Source organism: Triturus cristatus, chromosome 3_1, assembly GCF_964204655.1.
Source record: "Triturus cristatus chromosome 3_1, aTriCri1.1, whole genome shotgun sequence".
Lineage (NCBI taxonomy): Eukaryota > Metazoa > Chordata > Amphibia > Caudata > Salamandridae > Triturus > Triturus cristatus.
The window spans coordinates 859,039,559-859,064,807 of record NC_140583.1 but is presented as its reverse complement, the minus strand read 5'-3'; the positions used below and the strand labels follow the sequence as shown (position 1 = coordinate 859,064,807).

At 46.9% G+C, this 25,249-nt stretch overlaps 1 protein-coding gene across 4 annotated transcripts in view; it reads right to left on the bottom strand.

Moving 5' to 3' along the window:
* The window catches only part of LOC146861186 (neurabin-1-like), a 611,401-nt gene that overhangs the window by 295,038 nt on the left and 291,114 nt on the right, over positions 1 to 25,249 (bottom strand). For all 4 annotated transcript variants that reach the window (XM_085645289.1, XM_085645286.1, XM_085645285.1 and 1 more), the window contains exon 5: positions 9,821 to 9,950. In XM_085645289.1, the coding sequence (XP_085501415.1) occupies positions 9,821 to 9,950 (130 nt within the window). The remainder of the gene's footprint in view (positions 1 to 9,820; positions 9,951 to 25,249) is intronic.

Below are 25,249 nucleotides of genomic sequence, written 5' to 3'. Positions count from 1 at the left end.
CCTGCTCCACCTGCCACTTCTCCTCCACTATCACTCCTCGTCGACCTCAACTTTCACCTGGAGGACCTGTGGTGAATCAGCCACTTTTGTGGTCTGACACCCTATGATGACCCTCAACCACCACCATTCTGTGCTGACTTAAGTGTGTTATGTTACCTTAGCCTTAATGTAGGATGGGTTTGCATATGCCTGCTTTTCTTCTGCCTTTTAGTGGAATAGTCTTTCCAAGAATAGAAGGTATGGGATGTTGAGGTGCAGTGCTGTGGGTGGTGGTGCACACATGTGCTCAATGTTGTATACTGAGGGATTAAGTGTATAATGTTATTTGGGTTAGGTGAATTATGACTTTGACCTATTGGCTTTGACGTGGTCTAATGTCATTCTGCCTTCTGACTTTACCTTGCTTCAAACTTTTCTGTGTGCACAGTGGGACTTGTAAGTTGTGTGGATGAGAATTATAGGTGCTCCTTTGACATGGTCTCAGGTCATCTTGCTTTTCAATTCCATCCTGCTTTGGGCCTGTGTGTGCATGGCTTAACTAACTCTGAAGCCATTTTCTGTGCCTGCACGAAGCTGCAAAGTGGGGAGGGCATGGTCTGCTCTTTCCTCCTGTTTTTCTCATTTTACTGACTAGAGAGAACTGGTTCTTATCAGAGGAATGTACATGGTTTGACTTGTAGTCATAGCAAGGGCCTGATCCCCGATGTGGTTATAGTGGGGCGACTTTTCTACACATGCTCTGGGATTGCCCGCAGGTGACTGGGTTTTGGGAGGAAGTGGCGGCGGTACTACTGACGGTGACTGAGAGGGACTTGGAGGTAGGCCCGGGGGTATGCTTGCTACATGGATTTCCGCATACAGCAAAGACTAAGGTCACCAGTAGGTTTCTTGATCTAGGGCTGGTCCTGGCCAAGCGGGAGATTACTTCTCATTGGAAGGCGCGGCAGGGCCCTAATTTTTTACGGTGGGCTAGGGAAATGGAGAAATGGGCGGGAAGTGAGGGGATTTATAGATTATGTTTGGCTCGACGCAGTGACAATGAAAGATCGCATGAATGGGCCCGGGCATGGATGGCTCTCCTGGACTTGTTCAAATGTTCGGTTGTGGGAGATGGGGGAGATCCGGTGGGGGATGACGGGGCCCCGGTTCCTTGAGCGCCCTCTGCAGGGCTTCCCCCCTCTGCTCTGGAGGTACTCTCTGTTGGGATTCCCGAGAGGCGGACTCGACGGGTGATGACTGCGATTTTGATGTACATGTACTTCTGATAGGTACTGGCGACATGCTTGGGTGGGTGGGTAGGGAGGAGGGGCTGGTTGGGGGGGGTGTTGGGGGATGGGGTGGGGGCTATTTTGGCTATCTCGCACACTCATGGTGGATTACTCCTGTGGATGCACTACCTAGTAGAACGGACATTATTGGGGTGAATGCTGTACAGATGTAGCTTATGTGCTGGGATGGTTATTGCAAGATGTCCTGAATTGGCTGGGGGGCGGACTATGGGGGACGGGGATTGATTGCATTTTGTTCAATGAACTAATAAAATTTGTTTAAAAAAAAAATTGGAAGGGCCTGATCAACCAGTGCTCTGTCCTTGAAGCAGGCTGGTACGGGCTCTCATGAGAACTAGGGGTGGAGTTTGCTAGAAGCTTCGCTGTGTTTTGAATGTGTATTAAAAAGGGGAGTCTACACTGGCTTGGTGGAAGTTCATCCGTGGAGCAGACGTGTTGTCGCGGAAAGTGGTGTCACCTCTGAGCTTTCGCCCAGTTCAAGCAATGGACTCCCCTTGAACAAAGTGGGGTGAAATGATGGAGCATTAGGTGAGGTGTCTCTGCTACTGTCTCTTGATTCTTTACTGATTCTCTCCTTATTTTCTGATTCTTATATCCATACATATATATATTTCTACATATATATTTGCCTTGATTGGGTTTCAATCATACTATTGATATGTTAGAGTCTGATATGATAGGTGCATTTGGCTTACTGTGTGGTGCTATTTACAAATAAATACATCCCAAATATACCAATTCGTCTTTTCCTTGTAGCAGGAGGTGTGGACTCTTCTTGGCCAAGTATTCTGTTGTAGAAGGATGGGTGAATTCCCTTCTAGCAGGTAATTGTGTTATAGGAAGTTGGTCTAATCCTAACAAGTGATGCGCAAATTATTGTTTTCTTGCCTTTGGGGGAGTGTTGAAAATTTGCCCACCTTAGGAAGTGCTGTGTATATGTTATATGCCATAAGTTTGGAACTAATATTCTCTCTTTGGGAAAGTGACAGTACATTCCTTGGTCCAGGGGAGATCTAAAGTTTGTCATTACAGGACCTCACTGACCTAAACACAGCCAACCACCAGGACCAGCAACCAAACCCCATCTTCGCTAGCTTCAATGACTTGACAGTGGACTAGGCCATTGCCCAATCACATGGTCCAACCATGTCCTCATCCATTCAAACACTGCACTGGAGAAATGCCATCACCAAAACTCACAATATGATTGAACCAAGATCCCAGAAGAATCCTGTACCTCAGAGCAGCCACACCACTGACTGCAATACCTTATTGACCTCTATGAATCTCCAGCTTCAACACCTAGATCACCTCCTACACAGACATCATGGCCCTACTCAAGACCACCAAGGACAGAGCCAGACGGCAAACAAGCTGGTACATAGAACAGTTCAAACTCACCATGCTCCACTGCAAACAGCTAGAATGAAGATGGAGACAAAGCCAGGATGTCACAGACAGGAGCAACTACAGATCAGCCCTCAAATGATACTATAAACACATCAGTGCCACCAAACAATTCACCTTCACTAGACATCAAAAACAGCACACACTGTGCCAAGGAAACCTTTACATGGTGAAAGATTTCACTTATTCGGCAGCACGCTCCACCAAGATCACTTCTTCACAAGACATCTGCACCAAGCTATGCCTCTTCAGCAGCAAGATCTCCAGGATCTAAGACAACTTGAGCCGTAAGACAACCCTCTCTTCCCCCTCCACCCTCGCAGCAGTCCTTCCCATGACTTACAACACCAACCACCCTGACCACCTGGCCCTCCATCAATCAATAAACCACAGCAACCATGCGCGCCATACACTCTGGCAAAAGTCATGGAGAAGATCATGAACATTAGTAATAATCAAAGGGAATGGATCACTTGTAGCTGGCACCAGGGTTCGGATAGTTGTTTCCGATATTGGTAAAAAACCCTCATTCACGTAAGATAGTTCGTGGGCGTTATATCTTGGTTCTCCGCCTTGATATTTAGATACGTGACAGCATCATCATAGGGTTTTTCCCATGCTTCCTCCAACCCGGAGGGAACCACTGGCCGTTCCAGTAGTGATCAGGGAAAAAAAAAGAGGGGAGTACAAAAAAGGGTGAGAAGTGCTCAGGTGTTGTGATTGGTTAAAAAGTTCCTCTAGCTACCTATATTCAATTTTATTCCATTAGGTGCAGGGAAAAAGGATAAAAAACAGCTAGTTGCAGAAAGGACATGTGATGTATCCGCTGCAGTTTTAGTCTGAGTGGTCGGTCGACATGTTTCAGCCCCTAAAGTGCCCAGAAGGGTCGGGGGGCTTTCTTCAGGACCTCAGGTGAAGTGGGATTGGATAGTATCCAATATCAGGTGGAAGTTCCAATGTTAATTACATGGACTTCTGAAAGGTTAATACCTAGGTATAGGGGGGAAGGAGGAGAGGTAGACAGAAACGTCCTGAGTTAGTATAAGGAGGACGAAGTTGTTAAATGGTCTAGCTGAAATCACAATACATAAGCAAATATAAATGGCAAATCTTTAGATACATATTGATACACATCTTTAACCAGCAAGTGGAGATTCGAACCGTCTCTATTATAGACAGGTGAGTTATGAGAAAAATAATAATAATAAAAATAAAATGTGGTTGAAATTAAGATTTAAAAGTTAGCACAGATAGTATTAGGAACGTGGGTGCAAACTCGTTAGAAGCAGATTGTTCTGTTGTGAAATTAGTGATTAATGGGGATTGTTAATTCTTACAATTGATGCCCTTAGGTAATGATCATGTTACACCCAGGTCGTCGTAAAGCGTAAGTTCGTGCAAATGTGGTTGGATAACGAGGTCGAGGGGGAGAGCTGCCTCGGTTGGTTAGAGCTCTTAGTGAATGTTGCACGATGTGAGGCAGGAAGAAATATGTACCCTGGGTCGCGTTAGTCAGAAACATTAAGTTAATGCAGACAGTCAACAACAAATAGATAGCGAGGCACAAAGAAGTTGCTGCTCATACGCTCCGGTACGTGGCGTACGCAAAGTAAATACCTTGGGGGTTCCGATTCAGAACTCAGTTGCGCGAAACAGGCAGCGATATTACTGTTAGAGAAAGAAAATAAATACAAACAATGTAGAGCATATCATGGTGCTCAGTAACGTTACGTGTCTTCTGTGGCGTTCCTCGTACCGCGGCTCCGGTGCAGTCACGACTTGTGCTGGCACTGATTTCCTGTTTACGTGACGTCCCGAATCGGGAGGTCAGAATACGAACATGCATATCCTCTTCTTCATATGCCAACCAGGAGCTATTTGCATCTCGAGGCACCAATATGTCAGAATATTATACATGAGTACTCTTGCTCATTTATTCAATATCAATACTGCCTTATTTAGCCACACATCTACTACGATCACCTGTACTTAAATATACTTTTTGGCATTGACTCTCGCTTTAAGTATCTCAATTTTTTGATACTCGTGGTTTCCAACATCCACTAGTTCAATAAAGTTTTTTGACACTACCGCACACGAACAGTCTTTCCTCTATGGTACTTAAATCCCGCCTTCCGGGCACGTCACGTAAACAGAAAATCAGTGCCAGCACAAGTCGTGACTGCACCGGAGCCGCGGTACGAGGAACGCCACAGAAGACACGTAACGTTACTGAGCACCATGATATGCTCTACATTGTTTGTATTTATTTTCTTTCTCCAACAGTAATATCGCTGCCTGTTTCGCGCCACTGAGTTCTGAATCGGAACCCCCAAGGTATTTACTTTGCGTACGCCACGTACCGGAGCGTATGAGCAGCAACTTCTTTATGTGCCTCGCTATCTATTTGTGGTTGACTATCTGCATTAACTTAATGTTTCTGACTAACGCGACCCAGGGTACATATTTCTTCCTGCCTCACATCGTGCAACATTCACTAAGAGCTCTAACCAACCGAGGCAGCTCTCCCCCTCGTTATCCAACCACATTTGCACGAACTTACGCTTTACGACGACCTGGGTGTAACATGATCATTACCTAAGGGCATCAATTGTAAAAATTAACAATCCCCATTAATCACTAATTTCACAACAGAACAATCTGCTTCTAGCGAGTTTGCACCCACGTTCCTAATACTATCTGTGCTAACTTTTAAATCTTAATTTCAACCACATTTTATTTTTATTTTTATTATTTTTCTCGTAACTCACCTGTCTATAATAGAGACGGTTCGAATCTCCACTTGCTGGTTAAAGATGTGTATCAATATGTATCTAAAGATTTGCCATTTATATTTGCTTATGTATTGCGATTTCAGCTAGACCATTTAACAACTTCGTCCTCCTTATACTAACTCAGGACATTTCTGTCTACCTCTCCTCCTTCCCCCCTATACCTAGGTATTAACCCTTCAGAAGTCCATGTAATTAACATTGGAACTTCCACCTGCTATTGGATACTATCCAATCCCACTTCACCTGAGGTCCTGAAGAAAGCCCCTCGACCCTTCTGGGCACTTTAGGGGCTGAAACATGTCGACCGACCACTCAGACTAAAACTGCAGCGGATACATCACATGTCCTTTCTGCAACTAGCTGTTTTTTATCCTTTTTCCCTGCACCTAATGGAATAAAATTGAATATAGGTAGCTAGAGGAACTTTTTAACCAATCACAACACCTGAGCACTTCTCACCCTTTTTTGTACTCCCCTCTTTTTTTTCCCTGATCACTACTGGAACGGCCAGTGGTTCCCTCCGGGTTGGAGGAAGCATGGGAAAAACCCTATGATGATGCGGTCACGTATCTAAATATCAAGGCGGAGAACCAAGATATACCGCCTACGAACTATCTTACGTGAATGAGGGTTTTTTACCAATATCGGAAACAACTATCCGAACCTTGGTGCCAGCTACAAGTGATCCATTCCCTTTTAACATTACTAATTTGCTGGAAGCCGAATGGATCACAGCCTCTTCTATTTCCCTCCCCTTGATTGATATAATGAAGATCATGAACAAACATTAAGCCGTCCACTCAACAACCACCTTCATGACACCACCAAATCAGTCTTCAAACCCAACCACAGCACTGAAATTGCCTTCATCGCTGCCATGGATGACATACGACTGATCATTAACAGAGGAGACACAGCTGTTCTCATCCTTCTGGCTAAATCCACCACCTTCAGTCTCCCATCCTATCCTCATCCAACCCCTACGCAATGCCGTCAATCAGAGACCAGCTTGCAATGGATTTTCTCTTTCCTCACAGGGTGCACCCAGTCAGTTAGCCTGACTCCTCTTACCTCGGCCCCGCCAAACTCATCTGCGGAGTGCCACAAGGATTCTTGATCAGTCCAAAGCTATTCAATGTTCAATGCCTACATGGCCCCGCTCACCAGCATCATTCACACCCCACTGAATGAACTGTATATCCTACGCAGACGACACCCAGCTCATCGTCTCCTGCTCAGTCAAAATATCAAACAGCTGAACCAACATCTCCACCTGCTTGTTCGAAGTCACCAGATGGATGAAAACCAACTGTCTCAAGCTCAACACAGACAGAAGGAAGTAGTCATCTTCTCTAAAGACACCTCGCTATGGGACACCATCTGTTGGCATGCTGATCTCGGAACCACAACCACCCCAACCTAACCACCCACGTGAAGCACCCTAGAATAATAGTCGACAACTAGCTCACTGACAGTCCAGATGAATGCAGTCTATACATCCCGTTTCCACACATGGAAAATGCTCAAGAAGATTTTCAAGTGGCTTTCCCTTCAACACCCTCAAAATAGTCACCAAGGTCCAAATCACCAGCAAGCTGGACTACGGCAATGCACTCTACATAGCAATCAATGCACAACTGACCAGAAGACTCCAGACCATACAAAATTCAGCTACCAGCGGCACCTCAAAGGCCTTCAATAGCTCCCCAACCACAAACGGGCACTCTTCAAACTTCTCACACAAACATACATAGCCTTGCACAACAAAGACCCCATCTACCCCAATCACATTAACTTCCACATACCTAGCAGACACTTCTGCCCAACCAGACTCCTATTCACACACATCCCCTGCATACGCAGAATGAGATTCAGGATCCGGGCCTTTCTACTTCACTCCCAAAGCCTGGTATGATTTACATATCAGAATTCGCTACGTTTGGCTGATTAATTCCTTGTGCAGCGGGGGCCACCCGGCAAGGTGTACTGACCTAGCTCGGTCCGGCTAGGTATCCAACGAGGCCTTAGTTACTGTCACAATGAGCCATTGTCTCATGGGATCAGTACCACTCGCAGGATCTGATAACCGATGGTTCGGGGGGGGGGGGGGGGGGGGGGGAGGTGGGGGAGCCCTCGGGTGTGTGATGGTGGGATCTCTCCGCTGTTGCTGTCCTCCTCCCACACCCACTTGCCTCGTCTCCTTACTGATCAGTGTTGGCCTCTGCTGTGCTGTCCCTTCAGGTTACAGGCTTCTCGCACAGTGTTGCTATGGTCCGTGGGGGCTTACCAGTTCGGAATACACCAGTTGCTCTATTCTGCTTCACCCAGATCAGCTTGGTGGTAGGCATGGGTATCGAGGGGCACCTCTGGTTTGCCAATCTCCTCAGTTGGATCGGTACCTCTTATGCAGCAGGGTTTGCGGTACTAGTCGTCTCGCCACAGTGCGATTATATGCACAAAAGGACTTAAATGCTGCTGCAGACGGCCTCTATGTCTTGTGGGCCTGTCGGCCCAGCTCTTTGCGTTAATCTGATGGCCTATAGGACCGGGGCGTGGAGGGTCTCGATGTATGGCGGTGCAAACTTTGAGTTGCTATTGTTCTCTTCTTCCACCCGTCCCTTCTCCTTACTTTACTAATCCCAGTGGCGGCACCCACAGGGAGTCTTGCATTGCTCAGGGCTAGGCAGTCTGCAGTGCTATTTCCATGACAGTGCGCCGGAAACACCTCTACACACTCCGATGCTCACAGCGGGTCCCCAGTAGTCAGTATCAGCACGTCATCTGCAGCAGCCTGGAGTCATCAGTCTGCCCTCACTCCGGGCCTATCGTCAGCCACGCCTCTGCCGGGCGTAGTCCTGGGCCTTCGCCGATGCCCGAGTTGTATCTGGGCCATGTCAGCACGCCAGTAATGCAGAGTGGGCCCCAGACACTGCATGTAGTCCACCACCCAGATGCCATATCTCAGGCAGCACAGCACTCAGTCTTGGCAGGGTCTCTCGTGGACTACGCAGCTGCCTCACGGCTTCCACTAGTGTTGGCTAGTCCCTAGTTATCTCTGGTATTGTGGTGCACAGCCTGCTCTTACTGGGTTCTAGGCACACCCAGTGATTTAGCCGATACAGCCACGCTTGGTGTGTCGTCTGGAGGTTGTCTTACCCTGGATTATGGCAGACAGTTCGCTCACCCGACAAAGCCCACTCTAGGTGAAGCCATCTTGCAGCCAGCGAGACCAAGCCCCCTTGGACACCTATATAGGCGCTGCACGTCATTTCTGAAACAAAACAGCATCAATGTGGGCGGCACTGCGCCACCTACCGGCTCACAGAGGGTCTGCTTAAAAGTTTCCAGATACAGTCTGACATATGGGGAATGTTCTAAGGTGAGGAATCTGCAGCTAAAACAGTACAGAACAGTAAATACATCAATACCAGTCTGCCTCATGGAATTTGTGACTTGACTGGAGGGTCAAAAGAGTATTTCTTTCCATTCCAATTTACTCTAGCATTTCTAGATTTCCTTCTAGTTCTCAAGATGGCCTCTTTTGGGGGATGGGCGTTAGCTTCGGACATGGCTAATTCACTTCTGAAGGCAATCTACGGTATGAGGTGTTGTTCACTTATCTTTGTGGCACACAGAGGTAATGCCTTAGGAGTGTAATCTATTGGTGCATCTTTGTGCTACATGCAGAGCATCAGTTCCTATAGAAACACTAAGTGCAGGCCTCAACCTGAAGACAGCCTGGTCCAATGAGTCTCACGGCTATTCTCCGCTAGAGAAACCATGCTGTACACATAAATAGGGATTGAAACTAAGTTTAGGAAGGCAGTTCAGACTAAGAAGCAAAGGGAGTGATGGACTTTAATTTCAGCATGTGACACAATATTCCTCTAATATTCTTGATTTTCAGTGTTAAATATCTTACTTAGTGAGGAAATGGAGATCTTGGGTAAAGAAAGTATTCTCTGCTCCTGATTCGCTAAGATTTCACTTTCAAATTAGAAAAAAAGCCATTTGTGGAATTTAAATCAAAAAAGCAACTGCTAACAAAGGAATGTAGTACATATCAATTTTAGCAGACAAGAAATGAAACAATAAAAAGGCTATGCTAAAGCTTTTGATCATGTACATATATTAAAATTAGCAAAACACCAATAAAAATGGGCTTCAAATAATGTAGAAATCCAAAAAGCGTGAACTATGAAGATTTACATCCAGAAGGGCACAGTGATGATAAAAACTGGTTCCTTATGAAATGTGCACGTTCGCTAAATCAGTTTGCCCGAGAAGCTACGATTTTTAAGGACTAAGGAGACTTATTCTGGCACTTACCTGTCCTGTACTACCTTCTGAGCAGTGTTGTTCATACATCTGTTGTTGACATCGTTCTTGTTCCAAAGTCTCACTAATCAGGCGAGCTACCTCACTTTGAGTTCCAGGTTTTTCTCTTCCAATTAAAAACCTAAAGAGGAAATGACAGCAGACAAGCTAAGTATCCAATTAAGGAGTGACATACAGTGGCAAATACCATGTACTGCTTCAACTGCTTCTCAAACACTATTACCTTATGCTTGCATAAAGCTATACGGTGTACATGGAGAAATTTGTACTTCCATTTACATTATTTATTATACCACATATATGGCCACAGTGGAGTGTTTTACATTTAACTATGATACATATAACAACTATGATCAGCTACAATGAAACTAAGGAGTTAGAATAAACTATAACATGGAATTATATTCTAACTGGATTAGTTTGAGTCTGTACTTTAAGCATGAATGGATGAAAAAGCTTCTATCCTGTACTCCTGGATCTCCTCCAAGGGAATCCTCATCAAAATAAGCAATGAATTGTCCCACTCACAAGCGGGATCCAAAAGTGCTTAGAGGGGTTTTAAGACAGGTACGGACCACAGTCAAGGTTATCTTCCAAAGAATGCACCACAAGCGATTTCAAAGTTTCCAATCCTTTTAATCCATCAGACGAGTGTCCGCCTCAGACGCGTTTCGATCGCCTTCGCGATCTTGATCACATGACGCGCTGGTGCCGGACCTCCCATTAAAAAGACAGATTCACCCAATCAGAAAGTTACTCAAAATAAACAAACAACATACTGAAATAAGGGAGTATAACATCATAGAAGATAAGAAAAGTACAAATTAACCATTTATGTTCAATCCAAATTCATGAATTTGAAATATTAAACCAAAACAGACCTATAATTGATGAAGATCAAAATTAAGTGAAGACAGCAAAAAAATCATGGCAAGTGCCCCATAATGCTAAAGATAATATATATCCAATAAAAGCTTGAGACCAATGATTTTAACACTGCCATTTGATCACAAAAGTTACTAGATTTGAAGAATAGATCCTAAATTGATTCATTTCTTCTGATGAATGGACTTGATGATACTCCCAAAATAACAAGTTGATAAGATTCAATGTAAAACAATGTAATATCATTGAAAAAAGAGAAGAGAAAAGAAATTAAGAAAAGAGGGGCAAAAGAAAAAGGGGAGGGAAAAGGGTGAGGGTGAAGTCAAAAATGAAATAACCGTACAAAATTAAATGCATTACTAATGCTGTGATGTAGGCCTGCCAGTGAAAAAGATAGATATGGATGTTAGTGTGTTATTAACATACTGCAAAATCAACAGAACAGAATAAGAAATGTTTACAAAAAGTTGTGAAGATCTTCACTCGTGTTCATTCCATTAGGCATTCTAGTATCAAGTAATAGAATGAAGGAGGACTCTAACTGATGTAGTTGTTTTTCTCTGTTACCCCCACGAATTGAGGGGGGTACTGCCCCGATGACATAATATTTGAGGTCACAGATTTTGTTGGAATGAATGGCTTTGAAATGTTGGGCAACAGGGTACGGAGAATCCGAGTTGACAAACGCACGTAGATGTGGCAAAATGCGATTGAAAACAGGCAATTTAGTGCTGCCAATGTACTTGAGGTGACATGTACACTCAAGTACATAAACTACAAAATCCGTAGGCCATGGTACCAGATGCTTCCCTTTATTTAATTAGCATAGTCACAACCTTGTGGGCCGGCAGCACACTCACCGCCTCATAAAGCATCATGGGTCTGGTAGTCCCTCTTTGTGGAAAAATATTTTAAAACACGCAGGTAAGTGAGATGTCACAGGTGGCAGGAGACTTCCTCATGGTGCAAAACTGCTCCTCACGTATTCGGCTGCCCCAATAAACAGCCACGGACCCGCTGGCGATATCGCGGTGGTGCTGTCCCTTGACCTGGCAGGCCGAATTATCTGAAACTGAAGGGTTTGCCTTTTGTGGGAAGCACTCGGAACAATCTTTTTTGCACAAGGGAGTGCCTGCAACCATTCACGCAACAGTTTGACCAAAGAACTACAAGTCTGTCTTTCAATGCACTTTGTTTGTAGTTTAATTTAATCACGTGGTTAGCAATGTAAAAATGGCCGCTCGCTTTGATTTCATTTGTCAGTGAACAAGAGTGCGTGGCACTCGAAACGCGTTTGGCAGAAGTGGCTGAAAAAAGATTGAAGGACCACACACGGCTTTGTTTTTCCTTCCAAGGATCGAGAAGGATTTACTGCAATTTAACAGGACCCGCTTCTGTGGGGTCCTCCCGTAACGAAGCGACTTCCGTTGAGGAGGAGGCAGTTTATACACAGAGGACGTCTTCCTACATATATATATATATATATATATATATATATATATATATATATATATATATATATACACACACATACATACATATACACACATATGGACAAGTTACACACCTTAGGTAACGCCTTTTCTTGTAGAGACTATATCTAGCAGTAGATTCCTTGCCTTAGAATTTCCCCAGGAATCAGACTGGATCTAGAAGATATTTTGTAAGCAGTGCCCCTGTGCGCCAGTGGGTGGCGTTGATAGGCTCAGTCTGTTGTCAGAGGGTCTGCGGAACAATTTCAAATGAGAAAGTCCAGCATGACCTCACTGTCCAGACAGTAATAGTCGGTGAATGTGTGAATGGAAGCTCGTGTTGCTGTCTGTCAGAAAGCCAAGATCAGAACTCCACCTGCTAACACAGTGGTGGCTGCTTTAGCGCTGGTATAACTAACCTGCAAACCTTTGGGAGGTTGCTTCTTGGCCAGTGCGTAGCAGTTTTTGATGCAGAGCACAACCCAACTGGAGATGGTCCACTTCTGCACAGCCTAACCTTTCTTTGCACTAACCTACCCCATGAAGAGTTGGTCGTCCACACAACTCTCGTGTGTGGTCAAGGTAGAGCTACACATCTCTTTTTGGGTCCAGACAGATGAGTTGCTTCTCTTCTTTAGAGGGATATGAAGAAGCATAAAACGTAGGCAAGGTGATAGATCGGCCTACATGAAAAGGGGTGACCATTTGTGACGGAAAGGAGGCCTGTGTGCGAAGCAGCACTTTTTCAGGATAGTCCGATGTAAGACTGCTTAGATGAAAAGGCCTAGAGCTCACTTACTCTGCAGGCAGATATAATTGCCACCAGGAAGGCAGTTTTCAAGGTGAGAAGCATGAGGGGACAATTGTGTAGAGGCTCAAAAGGAGTGCACATCAAAAAAGTGAACACCAATTTAAGGTCCGACTGAGGCATAATGAATTGTGAAGTAGGGAAGAGATGAGTAAGACCCTTGTGGAAACTATGTACAATAGGGGACTTGAACAAAGAGGGTTGTTCAGCCAACCGGATGAAAGCAGAAATGGTTGAGAGATAGCCCTTAAAAGTGCAGAGAAAGCCCTTAAAAGTGCCCAGAACAGAGTTCAACTGGTCAAGAGCAAGAATGAAAAGCAGAATCTCACAAAGCAGGGCAAAAAGGGGATCAAGAGTTTTTTTTGCATACCATGCCACAATCAGACCCCCCAGGATATAGCGGCATGGATTCGCAAATTTAGCGGCACAAATATGGAAATTTAGCGGCACAAATATGGAAATTTAGCGGCATTTTTGCGGCACTTTATTTTACTCATAATCATTCATTTTCAGCCTTAAAATCAATGGAAAGTCTTTTAGCAGAGTATTCCACTTTGAATAGGCAACCTGGAATATGGAACAGAGGAAGCAGCCCACAGGTGAAGCCTGTTATCCTTTGGAAATGCAATTCTCCATTTGCTTTAGTATAGGTTGGTAGCAGTTATCACACCTTTTGACACACTGCGGGACCGGTGTTTGGCACATCCGTAACCCTTTTCTCACCTTAAGGTCTGAGGGTGGCTCGACACCGCTTTCGTGGACAGGCCATGGCCCTTTGAGCAGGACCGAGAAGGTCCACTGTGAGAAAAATAACTGACTTTATTAGTATGCAAACCTTTTGAAATCCTACCACTGCCCATTTATTTTAAAGCGCATCTGTTCCTTATTGGTAGCGACGGGAACCCGCATTCGGGTAGCACTGCACTTTATAAATGTATTATTATTATTGTTCCTGAAGTACTTCTCTCAATCTTCTAAAGTCCTTCAATACAAATCCATAGGAAATCAAAGGGTTCTTGTCAAGAAAATCCATGGTCCTCCTAGCAAGCTCCCGGCTATATCAGGATTGTAGCACAATTGCCCAGCCAAGATGACATCAACCACAAGCGAAGGTATGCCTAGATATCCAAGATGGAGGCCAGCTGTCCAGACTACACAAGAGTTCATGGCCCGGTGGGAATCGTAGTTCATTGCCAATATGCTGTTATGTAGCGCGTTATCCATGCATCCAAAGCCTAAGCCACGACAGCGCAACACTGCAATTACCGCCAACCTTTCCTTACCTGGAAGATACTTGATGCTAGTGCATTTTGAAGATCTCTCCCTCATGCTTGCTCAGAACTAAGTAATAAGCAATATGTCCAGTCCTGTGATCTGAACTGCAAACTCACTGGTTGAAGTGCCTTGTATTTCAAGTTCTTGTCATTTGCAAAGCACATTGGTCTTCCATTAGCATGGCCCCCTAGCACTCTTGCTGCTGGGTGTGGCTCTGCAAGCTACTCTAGACTACTTGTTCTGTCCCAGAAGGCATTTCTCACAGAAGCTAGCTTTGTAGATGCTCTGAGACCTTCAAGAGGCAGAGAACACAGTTACAAGCTTGTCCCCAATGGACTCAGATCAATATTTATATGTTAATACCACGTTTGCATTTCTTTAACACATTGCATCCCAATAAATGGTTGCTGAATAATGAAATACCTGAAAACGGGACAGCGGAGTTGTTTTTCCAGAACAAGAAGATTTTGAGCACCCTTAAACCTCTGTGGTTACACATGCTTTGATGGACAAAGGCACACTATTTTGTGGCCACGTTCCAGAAACCTTTCATCATCAACTACGGGATTAGGGCACTTTTGTAAAAATTGCGGCATTTTTACAAAAGTGCCGATTTCGCGGGCACTTTTGTAAAAATCGCGGCATTTTTACAAAAGTGCCGATTTCGCGGCAAGCCGCGAAATCGCGAAATCCTGGAGGGTCTGCACAATAGCTTTCCAACGGCAAGTGTACACCATCTTGATGGAGATACCTGGCTCCCAAGATGACATAACGCCTGGCTGCCAAGTTGACATCAGGGGGAAGGTTCAAAGCTGTCAACTGTCACAGCTCAATCTCCACGCAAGAAGGCAGAGAGTTGTCAGGTTAGGGTGGAAAACCTTCTGCTGATTCTGCGACAGAAGTGAAGGGCAGCCTGAATGGGAGGATCAACATCCATGCTCAGAAGCCTGGGACACCAGACTCTCCATGCCCAGTCCGGAGCCACAAGGATGACTTGGGCCAGTTTGTTCTTGATCTTCCTGAGAACTCTGGGTAGGGAGGTGTACAGCAGGCCAGAGCTCCACTCGAGGCGAAAAGCGTCTCCGAACGAGTGCTGCCCTGGAGAGACCAGCGTGCAAAACTGCTGACATTGTGCATACTCTGAGGCTCTCCCCACAGCTGAAAAAGACCTTGCACCATCTCCAGATGGAGATGCCACACGTGACCTACTAAGCATCTTTGGCCGAGTTTATCCGCCCTGGTGTTCAGAGAACCTACCAGATGTTGAACCACCAGAGAAATGCACAGGCGTTCCAGTCAAGTATCTTGACAAAGGGTCCACAACCCTACCTTTCTTGTTGCAGTACCACATGGCGGTGGTGTTGTCCGTTAACACTTGTACCAGCCTTCCCTTGATGGAGGGTAGAAAGACTTTCAATGCGTCGGATCGCCCAGAGTTCCAGCATGTCAATGTGGAATCCAGATTCCATCTGAGACCAGAATTCTCTGATCTACACCTCTCCCAGATGGCCACTCATCCTAGTAGTGATGAATCAGTCACTACTATGAGAGCTGCTTGGGGAAGGGAGAGGGGTCCATCTCTGACCCAATCACAGTTCGTGAACAAACACTGCAGATAGTTTGCAGTTCCCTCCGACACCTGGACCAAGTCGGAGACTTCCCTGATGCTGGACCCATCGAACCTTCAGGTTCCACTCAAGAGCCTGCATATGCCATCTGGCATGTGTCACTAGCAGGATGCAGGAGACCATGTGGCTCTTAGCCCACTACGTATAGGACTGCTCAGAGGACGTGGCACCAGATAACTGACCACTTGGGACTATGGTAGACTCCCCTCAGACTTAAATCACATGTCACGATGATCGAATGTTCTACCTATGATGTCATTCTTATTAAGTGGTATTGTTTATTTTTTCAGCATTTTGTTACTATAACAAAACTCAAAGAAATAAAAAAAATAAAAAAAGGATGCAGTAGGCCATGTGTCACTTGCAGGATGCAGGAGGCCATGTGTCACTTGCAGAAGGCCATGAGGCCCAGCAGCCTCCAAGTCAGTCCCACAGATGCTGGACTTGCTGCTCGGGAGGATTAGCCTGAAACTGCACTGTGTCCAGAACAGCTCCGACGAAAGGGAGCACCTGAGAAGACATCAGTTGTAACATCTGTATTTTGTTAGTGAACCCCAGTGAGTGAAGGAGGTTCGACGTAATTCGAAAGTGGGAGATTACTGCCTGGGGCTTGCCTGCCTTCAGCAGCAAGGAAACAATGAACAAGAGTAAGCCCGTTATCCCAGCAGAGACCGGGCAATAGTTTTTAACAGAACAACAACGTCTCAGCTGGATATCATTTTGAAAATAGCAAGTTTCAAATCAGTGATAAAAATCACAAAGGGAAGGGGAAAAAAGGGGGGAGACCACAAGAAAAATAGAAAAAGGATATATATTATGCAAGTAGTTATTACAGCACTACAATACAATAAAGGTACAAATTACCAAAACACACAAGTGAGCACTCGGCGTGATAGTGAACGGTGCAGTGACACAATGGGTGAAAACAGTGTGAACGGCGAAAAAAATAATAATATAATAACAATGTGGTCAAGGACAATGATTATATACAGTCTGGTTCAAGCAAATTTTAAATGACCACAGAAAAAGTCAAAGTTCTTTGCTGGAGATTGTCGACGGCGTTTCAGCCTGATTAATTTCAGGCCATCATCAGGACAATGGTCATAATTTAAGCGTGTGCTGGGCGTAGTACAGGTAAGTACAAGGAATCCAGTAGAGGTGGAACAAACGCGGGCATAAATTGGCGCGTAGTCCAGGTTTTAAGCAATCAGGGGTCAGCGTCAAACTTGTATGCAACCGGGAACATTAGAAGTCCGGGGGCCGGGCATAGGAATCAAATCTCGGAGAGAAGTAAAGCAAGTGGGTCCAAAGGTGACTTGATCGATGGACGGGAGCAAATCCTGAAATGGTGAAAGGCGGGCGAGTGAAGCGTCCTTCAGCAGCAAGTCATCAAGTTAAGGAAGAATGCCACCCCTGACATCTGTAGATGAGCCGCAACCACTACCATCACCTTGGTGAACACCCAAGGCATGCTGGTAAGGCCAAAAGGAAGCACAGTGAAATGAAAGTGCTCATGGCCTACCATAAGCCGAAGATAGCCCCGGTCGACAGGCAGGACAGGAGCATGAAAATAAGCATCCTGCAAGTCCAACGCAACCATCCAGTCTCCTGGGTCCAGGGCAGACAAGACCTGAGCTAAAATTAGCATTTTGAATTTCTCCTTTTTGAGGAAGAGGCCGAGTACGGAGATCAGGGATAGGGAGAAGACCCTTGTGCTTTTTGGGAACAAGAAAGTATTGGGAACAACAACCACAGCCTACTTCTGGCACATAAGCCATCTCTATGGCTCACTTGGTCAGAAGAGCCGAGACCACCTCGCGGAGAAGAGAGAGATGATCCTCCGTCAGCTGGTCGTGAGACACTCCATCGTTGTTTTGCTTGCCACATCACCCCTGTTTGGACTCCGTCATATGTAAATCAGGCTCAACTTCAAGCCAAGCCCTCCCTGGAACAAAAACAAGCATCCTGGGACCAGGGTATTATCCCTCATCTGCCAGGCTAGTGTGAATCCAGTGGAGCAGTAAGCAAGGGACCCCCGTCTGGGCATAACCATAGCCACTTGGGTCACAAACCGCAACATCGCAAAATAAAATGGACGGAGTGTAGATACTTTTCAAACAGTCACCGATCTGGGTTTAATCAGTTGTTATTTTTGCTCGTCTCGTCAGCCCAGTCTGAAGCCTGCCATATGCCAATTACTCTTGACCCTGCTCCCCATGGATGCTTATTTCTGGTCCAGGGAGGACCTGGCCTGGCAGTTCGGGCTGGACATGAGGAGCAGGGTCAGGGCTGATTTGCATATGGCTGGGTCTAAACTGGAAAGGCATGGGGTGCAAAAAAGATGGATTTAGTCTCAGATCTCTGTACTGAGGGGAATGTTTGACATTGTGTCAGCATTCCGTCTATCAATTGCACACTCCCCGACAAACCCACAGACTTGATGGAACATCTACACTTCAAGATACTGACCAACCCTACCACCACCCTCCGAGGAACCCTCATCTACAGACCCCCAGGACCCTGCGGACCATTCACCTACTCCATCACGGACATCATCTCCCCGCACGCCATCACATCCACCAACTACACCCTGCTGGGAGACCTCAACTTCCACATCGACAACCAACTGGACCCCAACACCACATCCCTCCTGGACAACCTCCACACCATCAGACTCACCAAAATCGTGACAGAACCCACGCTCTCAGCAGAACGCACCCTCGACCCCCTCTTCACAATAGGAAACTCCATCACTTTCAGCCACACCACGAGCTCCCATGGACGGACCACCGATGCGTCCATTTCACCTTCAGAACACCCATCATCCACAGACACCAGCACCTGCTCCCACAAAGAAACTGGACCAGAATCACCGACGACCAGCTTACCTCTTCACTCAGCATCTCCACCCCAACCATCGCGGAAAACTACGACCCCAACACAGCAGCCTGAACCCTGCACAGATGGATCTCCGACAGCGCCAACACCATAGCCCCCCTCAAGAGAAACACCACCCACGCCAAGAAAGCCAGGTGGCTCACCACCAAATGACGAGAATCTAGACATCTGCCACCACCCCTAAAAGACCTGGAGGAACACCAACTCCACAGAAACTCACAACTAAAGAGCCGCTACCAACGCCCACCACCAACTCATCAGAAAAACGAGGAAAAAAGCGATTGAAGACAGAATCTCCACACGCACACAACAGCAAAGAACTCTTCAACATCATCAAGGAGTACGCCCAATCCACCAGCGAGTCGACTGACATCCCCTCCTCAAGACCTCTGTGACAAACTCAGCACCTTCTTTCACCACAAAATCAAGAGCATCTACAACAACTTCGACGAAGACAACCAACACTCGGAACCCCCACCAACTACCCCCAACACCCTGAAGCCTATCGATCGACAGCCCTAACCACCGAAGACACTGAAGTCAATCCACTCCGGGGCCCCAACGGACCCCTGCCCCACACATCTTCAACAGAGCCGCTGACACACAATACGGATTTAGGCCAGGTCATAGTACTGAATCTGCCTTGATCAAAGCAACGGAAGAAATTAGAGAGGCGGTGGACCAGGGAGGGAAAGCAGCGCGGATTCTGCTTGACCTGTCGGCAGCGTTCGACACCGTCCACCACTCTATTCTTCTGAATCGCCTAAAAACGTGCGGTGTGTATCATATGCTCCTTTTGTTTAAGAAAAAAAAATGAAAAAAGAAAAAAAAAACGTGCGGAATTGTCGGAAAAGCATGGGACCTCATTAGATCTTTTCTCATAGACAGAGAACAAGTGGTTACCTTGGGGGAGTTCCATTCTAGACCTTTTGCGACACCTTGTGGCGTCCCTCAGGGGTCTTCACTGAGCCCCACGCTTTTTAATATTTATGTGAGTGCTCTGGCCCCGTGATCAGCGCGTATGGATTTGGAATCACGTCCTACGCAGATGACACCCAAATTGTCGTCTCTCGGACACCTGAGGGCGAGCTAGACACGGTAAAGCGCCTACAGGACTGTATGCTAGCAGTGGGGAGCTGGATGGCGAAGAACTGCCTCAAACTAAATTCAGATAAAACTGAGGTTATTCTGTTCGGAAATGTCACCAATTTCTGGACCCCTGCCTGCTGGCCGGACTCACTTGGCACGCTTCCACCCCCGGTCGTCAAAGCAAAAAACCTTGGCATAATTCTGGACGACAAATTAACCTTTGACTCTCATATTAAAGAGGTAACGTCCAAAACCATGTATACCATTAGGATGCTGAGGAAAGTGCTACCCCTACTTCCATCGGACAGTAGACACACAGTGGTCAGGGGGCTGGTACTTGCCAGGCTGGATTATTGTAACGGTTTGTATTTAAATGCGCAAAGTAGAGCACTGAACAAGCTTCAAATTTTACAGAATGCTGCTGTCCGCCTCCTCACGGGCGCCTCACGGTTCGCCTCGGCGTCTGCAGGAAGAAAAACTCTGCATTGGTTACCAGTCAATAGCCGCATTCAGTTCAAGGCTTTGACCCTGACCTTTAAGGCTCTGCATGGCTTAGGCCCAGATTTATTGAAGAATAGATTACACTGGTACGTGCCAGGCAGAAACCTACGCTCTAAAGAAGCAAATTTGGCGCAGGTTCCGCGAATTAGGAAAGCTCGCTGGGGAGGCAGAAGTTTTGTCTGCGGGGCCGCCAAAGCATGGAACGAACTTCCTCTGTACCTTAGGTCGGCAACGGATTTGCTGTCTTTTAGAAGGGAACTTAAGACGTGGCTGTTCCGTAATGAATAACCCTGATCTCCTCTTCCATCTGCCTTTGACTCAGCCTTCTTAGGATCTGCTAGACAGCGCCAGGACGCCTCCGGGTAATTGTCGCGCTATATAAAAACCAATAACATAACATAACATAACACAACACCATCGCACCCATACTCATGCCACACCATCAACCGCTCCCTGGGGACCGCCTCGTTTCCTGACGACTGGAAGCATGCAGAGGCCAACTCCCTCCTGAAGAAACCCTCGGCGGACCCCACCGACCTCAAAAACTACAGACCCATCACCCTGCTCCCGTTCCCTGTGAAAGTTAAAGCCATCAACAGCCAACTCGCCACATTCATCGAAGAGCACAACATCCTTGTCTCCTCCCAATGCGGCTTCAGGAAAAATCACAGCACGGGAACCGCCCTCCTCGCTGCAACAGATGACATCCGCACCCTACTGGACAAAGGAGAAACAGTAGCCCTCCTCCTCCTCGACCTCTCAGCGGCATTCAACAGTCTCCCACGCACCCTAATACGCAGACTCCACGACACAGGGATCCAGGACAAGGCCATAGACTGCATCAGCTCCTTCCTCTACGGCAGATCGCAGGGTCAGACTCCCCCCCTGGCTCTCGGAACCTATGCCAAACACCAGCGGAGTCCCCCAGGGGCCCTCAGCCCGACGCTCTTCAACGTCTACATGGATCTGCTCGCCCCCAATCGGCAAAACCTAAGGACTCCTCATTGTGTCATACGCAGACGACACACAACTCATCCTCTCCCTATCCAATGAACCAAACACAGCCAGACGCAACTTTCGAGAAGGCATGGAAGCGGTCGCCAAATGGATGAAAAACAGCTGCCTACAACTTAACACCAACAAGACGGAAGTACTCATCATGGACCCAAACCCAGACGCCTGGAACGAGACATGGTGGGCCCCAGCCTCGGAAACCCGCCCACCCCAACGTACCACCCACACAACCTGGGAATCATCCTGGACTCCGAGCTCTAAATGGACCGCCAGATCAACTCATTCTTGTCCTCCTGCTTCCACACCCTCCGCCTCCTACGTAAGACCTTCAAATGGATCCCCGTTGAACACAGAAAGACCGTCACTCACGCCCGAGTCACCAGCAGACTCGACTACGACAACACACTCTACACCGGAATGAACAAAAACCTCATCCGCAAGCTACAGAACTTCAAGAACACCGCCGCAAGACTGGTCCTGAACCTGCCAAAACACTGCCACATCTCCCAGCACCTGCGCACACTCCACTGGCAAGAGTCACCCTCAAGATGCTCACCCACACACACAAGGCCCTCCACGACACCGGACCTGAACAGCCAACTCAAATTGCACACACCCCAAAGGACCCTCCGATCAGCCCAGCTCTCCTACGCCGTGGTCCCTCGAACCGAAAAACCAGATCGAGAGGCCGCTCCTTCTTCCTCACGGCCAAGGCCTGGAACGCCCTTCCGCTCCACCTCAGACAGACATCGCTCACCATCTTCGTAAGAGATCTCAAGACCTGGCTCTTCAACGGACCCCCTCCTTGATGGACTGGAACCTGCACCCCCCACCCCGCCACCCCCAGCGCCTTGAGAACCTTACGGGTGAGTAGTCGCGCTTAACAAACGTTTTGATTGATTGAGTTGCTCTTTTTGCAATAAAAAAAAGGCTCAGGCTCCGATCTAGGCGGCAAGGCTCCTGCCGATATCCGAGTCAGCGTCGGGCAATGCTCGTCCAATGCTCGTCCAGGTCAGTGTCTGAGTTGGGGTTGACAATGGGGATGGCGCTGCTTGGGGGCACCGGCAGGAGCATCGGGACTGGCACAGGGGTAAGGCACGACCAGCATCAGTCTGGATCTAGGGATGGATCCCTGCAGCCCAGGAAAGGCCACAGACACGGAACCAGATAGGGCCCATTCTGACCCCATTGGGCTGGAGACACGTCAACAGGGTCGGGCTGCCCAAATATGAGGTGCACGGCCACAAAAAACCCTTTAAATTGGGCAGGGGCACTCGGGCTTTTAGAAATTCGGGGAGGTTCTGAGTTTGGCCAGGTTCTGGGGAGGAAGGCCTAGAACACCAAAGCTCCCTTGTCTCGTCCGCCAACAGACGAGGAGAAGTCAAGGAACGCTTCAACTTTTTGCTCTTCTTTTTCTGCCTCCTACCTGAGGATTCAGAATGGGGTGAGGGTGACTTCGGGCACCGCAAACTACCTCGGAACCTTCCCCTCAATCGGGATCTCAACTTCCGCATGCCAGGCTGCAAGCATCTTCCGGGACTGCTCCCCTCAAAGCCTTCAGTTCCATGGCCCTGCAATCTGAACACACCTTGGTGTTGTGGTTGCGCTCAGACACCACAGCCAAAAGAGATGCAGGTCCGTCACAAAAATCGGTCAGTGACAAGAACCGCAGGGCCTAAAAACCAACTTGCGCAAAGACATTCCTCGACACACCAGGAGGTAAACCTTATAAAATGCTGATAAAAACATAGAAAAAGCCTGTAAATAAATAAAAAAAAAAAGACAGAGGTAGCTTTTCTCCAAATCAGCGCTGGCTGGCACGGAAAAAAAATAATTGACATCAAGCGCACCCAGGTGGCGCCTATATAGGAACTGCAACATTTCCAGCGAGGATGGCGCAGATGACAGAAATGCTATGTCACATACCAGTGCACATGGGTACTGCTCCCCAAAGATCTTCCAGATCAAGTCTGACGTCTAGGGAAATTCTGAGGTAGATAATCTATGGATAGAAGTCTCTATCAGAGATATATTACCTACTGGTGGTCACCAGTAGGTAGCTATAGTTAGAACCATTGGAAAAGCGTTTTTTGAATTGCCAATATCTTTGGCGCCGTTTGAGTAATCATTGCAAAATTTTCAAAACTAATGGGGCGCTCCGGTCTGCTCCTGTCTTGAAAGTTTCGAGGTGATTGGTGAAATGGGGGCCGAGAAAAAACTGGGTCCCAAAACGCATTTTCTCCATGTTAATTTCCATAGGAAACTTTAGTTGCATCTACAGCCCAAACTGCTGAACGGAATTACCCAAAATTTGGCAGAGAGGTAGCTCTTGGTTCAGAGTGCACTTTTTGCTTTAAATGGTGTAAATCCGTTCTGTAGTTCCTGAGAAATTATTTAAAAATAATGTATCTGGTGACCGAGGTGGATCCGCGAACCCTCCCGAGCACGAGCTTCATTCCGATCAAACTAAGTAGTGTTGGCAGCCATCTTGTGACTCGGTTCAACCGAGTCACAAGAAAAAAAGATTAAAAAACCAAGAACAGGGGGCAGGGTAGAAAACACAAAACACAAAACACCCTTACCCCTAGGCCTGGCCACAGGGACCCCCAGGACCAAATTAAAAAGCATTTATTTATTTATTTATTTATTTTAAAGGATTTTGGCGGGATTTGCGAATCCAGTCAGAAAAAAAAACAAAGCCCGGTGTCTCGCGCTTCATTTTAATGAGCCCCCGGGTGGGCCAGGTCCCGGGGGCAATATGCAAAATATATGTGAGGGCAGCGCGGGCCCCCGCAGGCCTGGGGACCGCAACCTCCCCCAGGGCTTTTCTTAATTATTGGCGGGAGCACCGCGGGCATACTGGAGTCATCAGGTAGGCTATTTGGCTCCTAGGAATCTTCAGCAGTGACGGAGACTTTAATCCCCATCCAACAGCACCAGGGAGCGCGTTTGCAGAGTGGTGGGCAAAGGGGGCCCGGCCTGCTAGGAGAAGTTACCAATCCTGCTGTGCGGGACTTACTGGAGGTAATAGGAGGGGTAGTTGGCCCACAAGGTTGTCTTTGGGGGCCAACAACCCCTCCTGTTACCTCCAGTAAGTTACACACAGTAGGATTGCTAAGAAGTCACGCTCGCCTTTCTCCACCACTATGCAAACTTGCCTCCTGGCACAGAACTGGTCAGGGGATGAAGTCCACTTTACTCCGGAGGGACTTTGTCATCAGTGATGTCACGGACCATGCCATGAGTGATGTAATGTGACATCATCAGCAGTGCATTGCGGGGGTGCAAGTTATAGTTAGCTCAACTAACTATAACAGCCCAGTTTCTCTGGTTTTATACGAGTGAAATGTCCAACTAACTATAAAGTCCCTGAAATCTGTGTTTTTTTCAGTGAATATACAGAATATATTTTCACTTAAGAAACAAATGTATAAGTAATGTTATAGTTAAATGAGTATGTCAGTGACACAGTGACAATATTAACGTTTTGAACTAAAAAAAAAAACCAGAAATTCACCAGTTATAGTTAGCAGAACTAACTATAACTGGTGCCCGCCGCCCTGGCCTGTTTATGTCTTCTCATATTACATCACTCATGACATGGTCTAACACATGTGACCCGCCCTCACCTTATTGAATACCGCCCCAGGGGTTGGCTCCCTGGAGCCTATAATTAATAAATCTGGTCTGACTGCCAATTCAAAACACAGTCTACGGACTAAGAGCTAGCTTCCTGCCAAATTTGATATTGTTCCGTTCAGCAGTTTTTGCTGTAGCCCTTCTTAAAAAGTGTATGCAAAATGCAAGGGGAATTTCCTTTTTGGCACTCCCCGTTTTTCTCGACCCCACT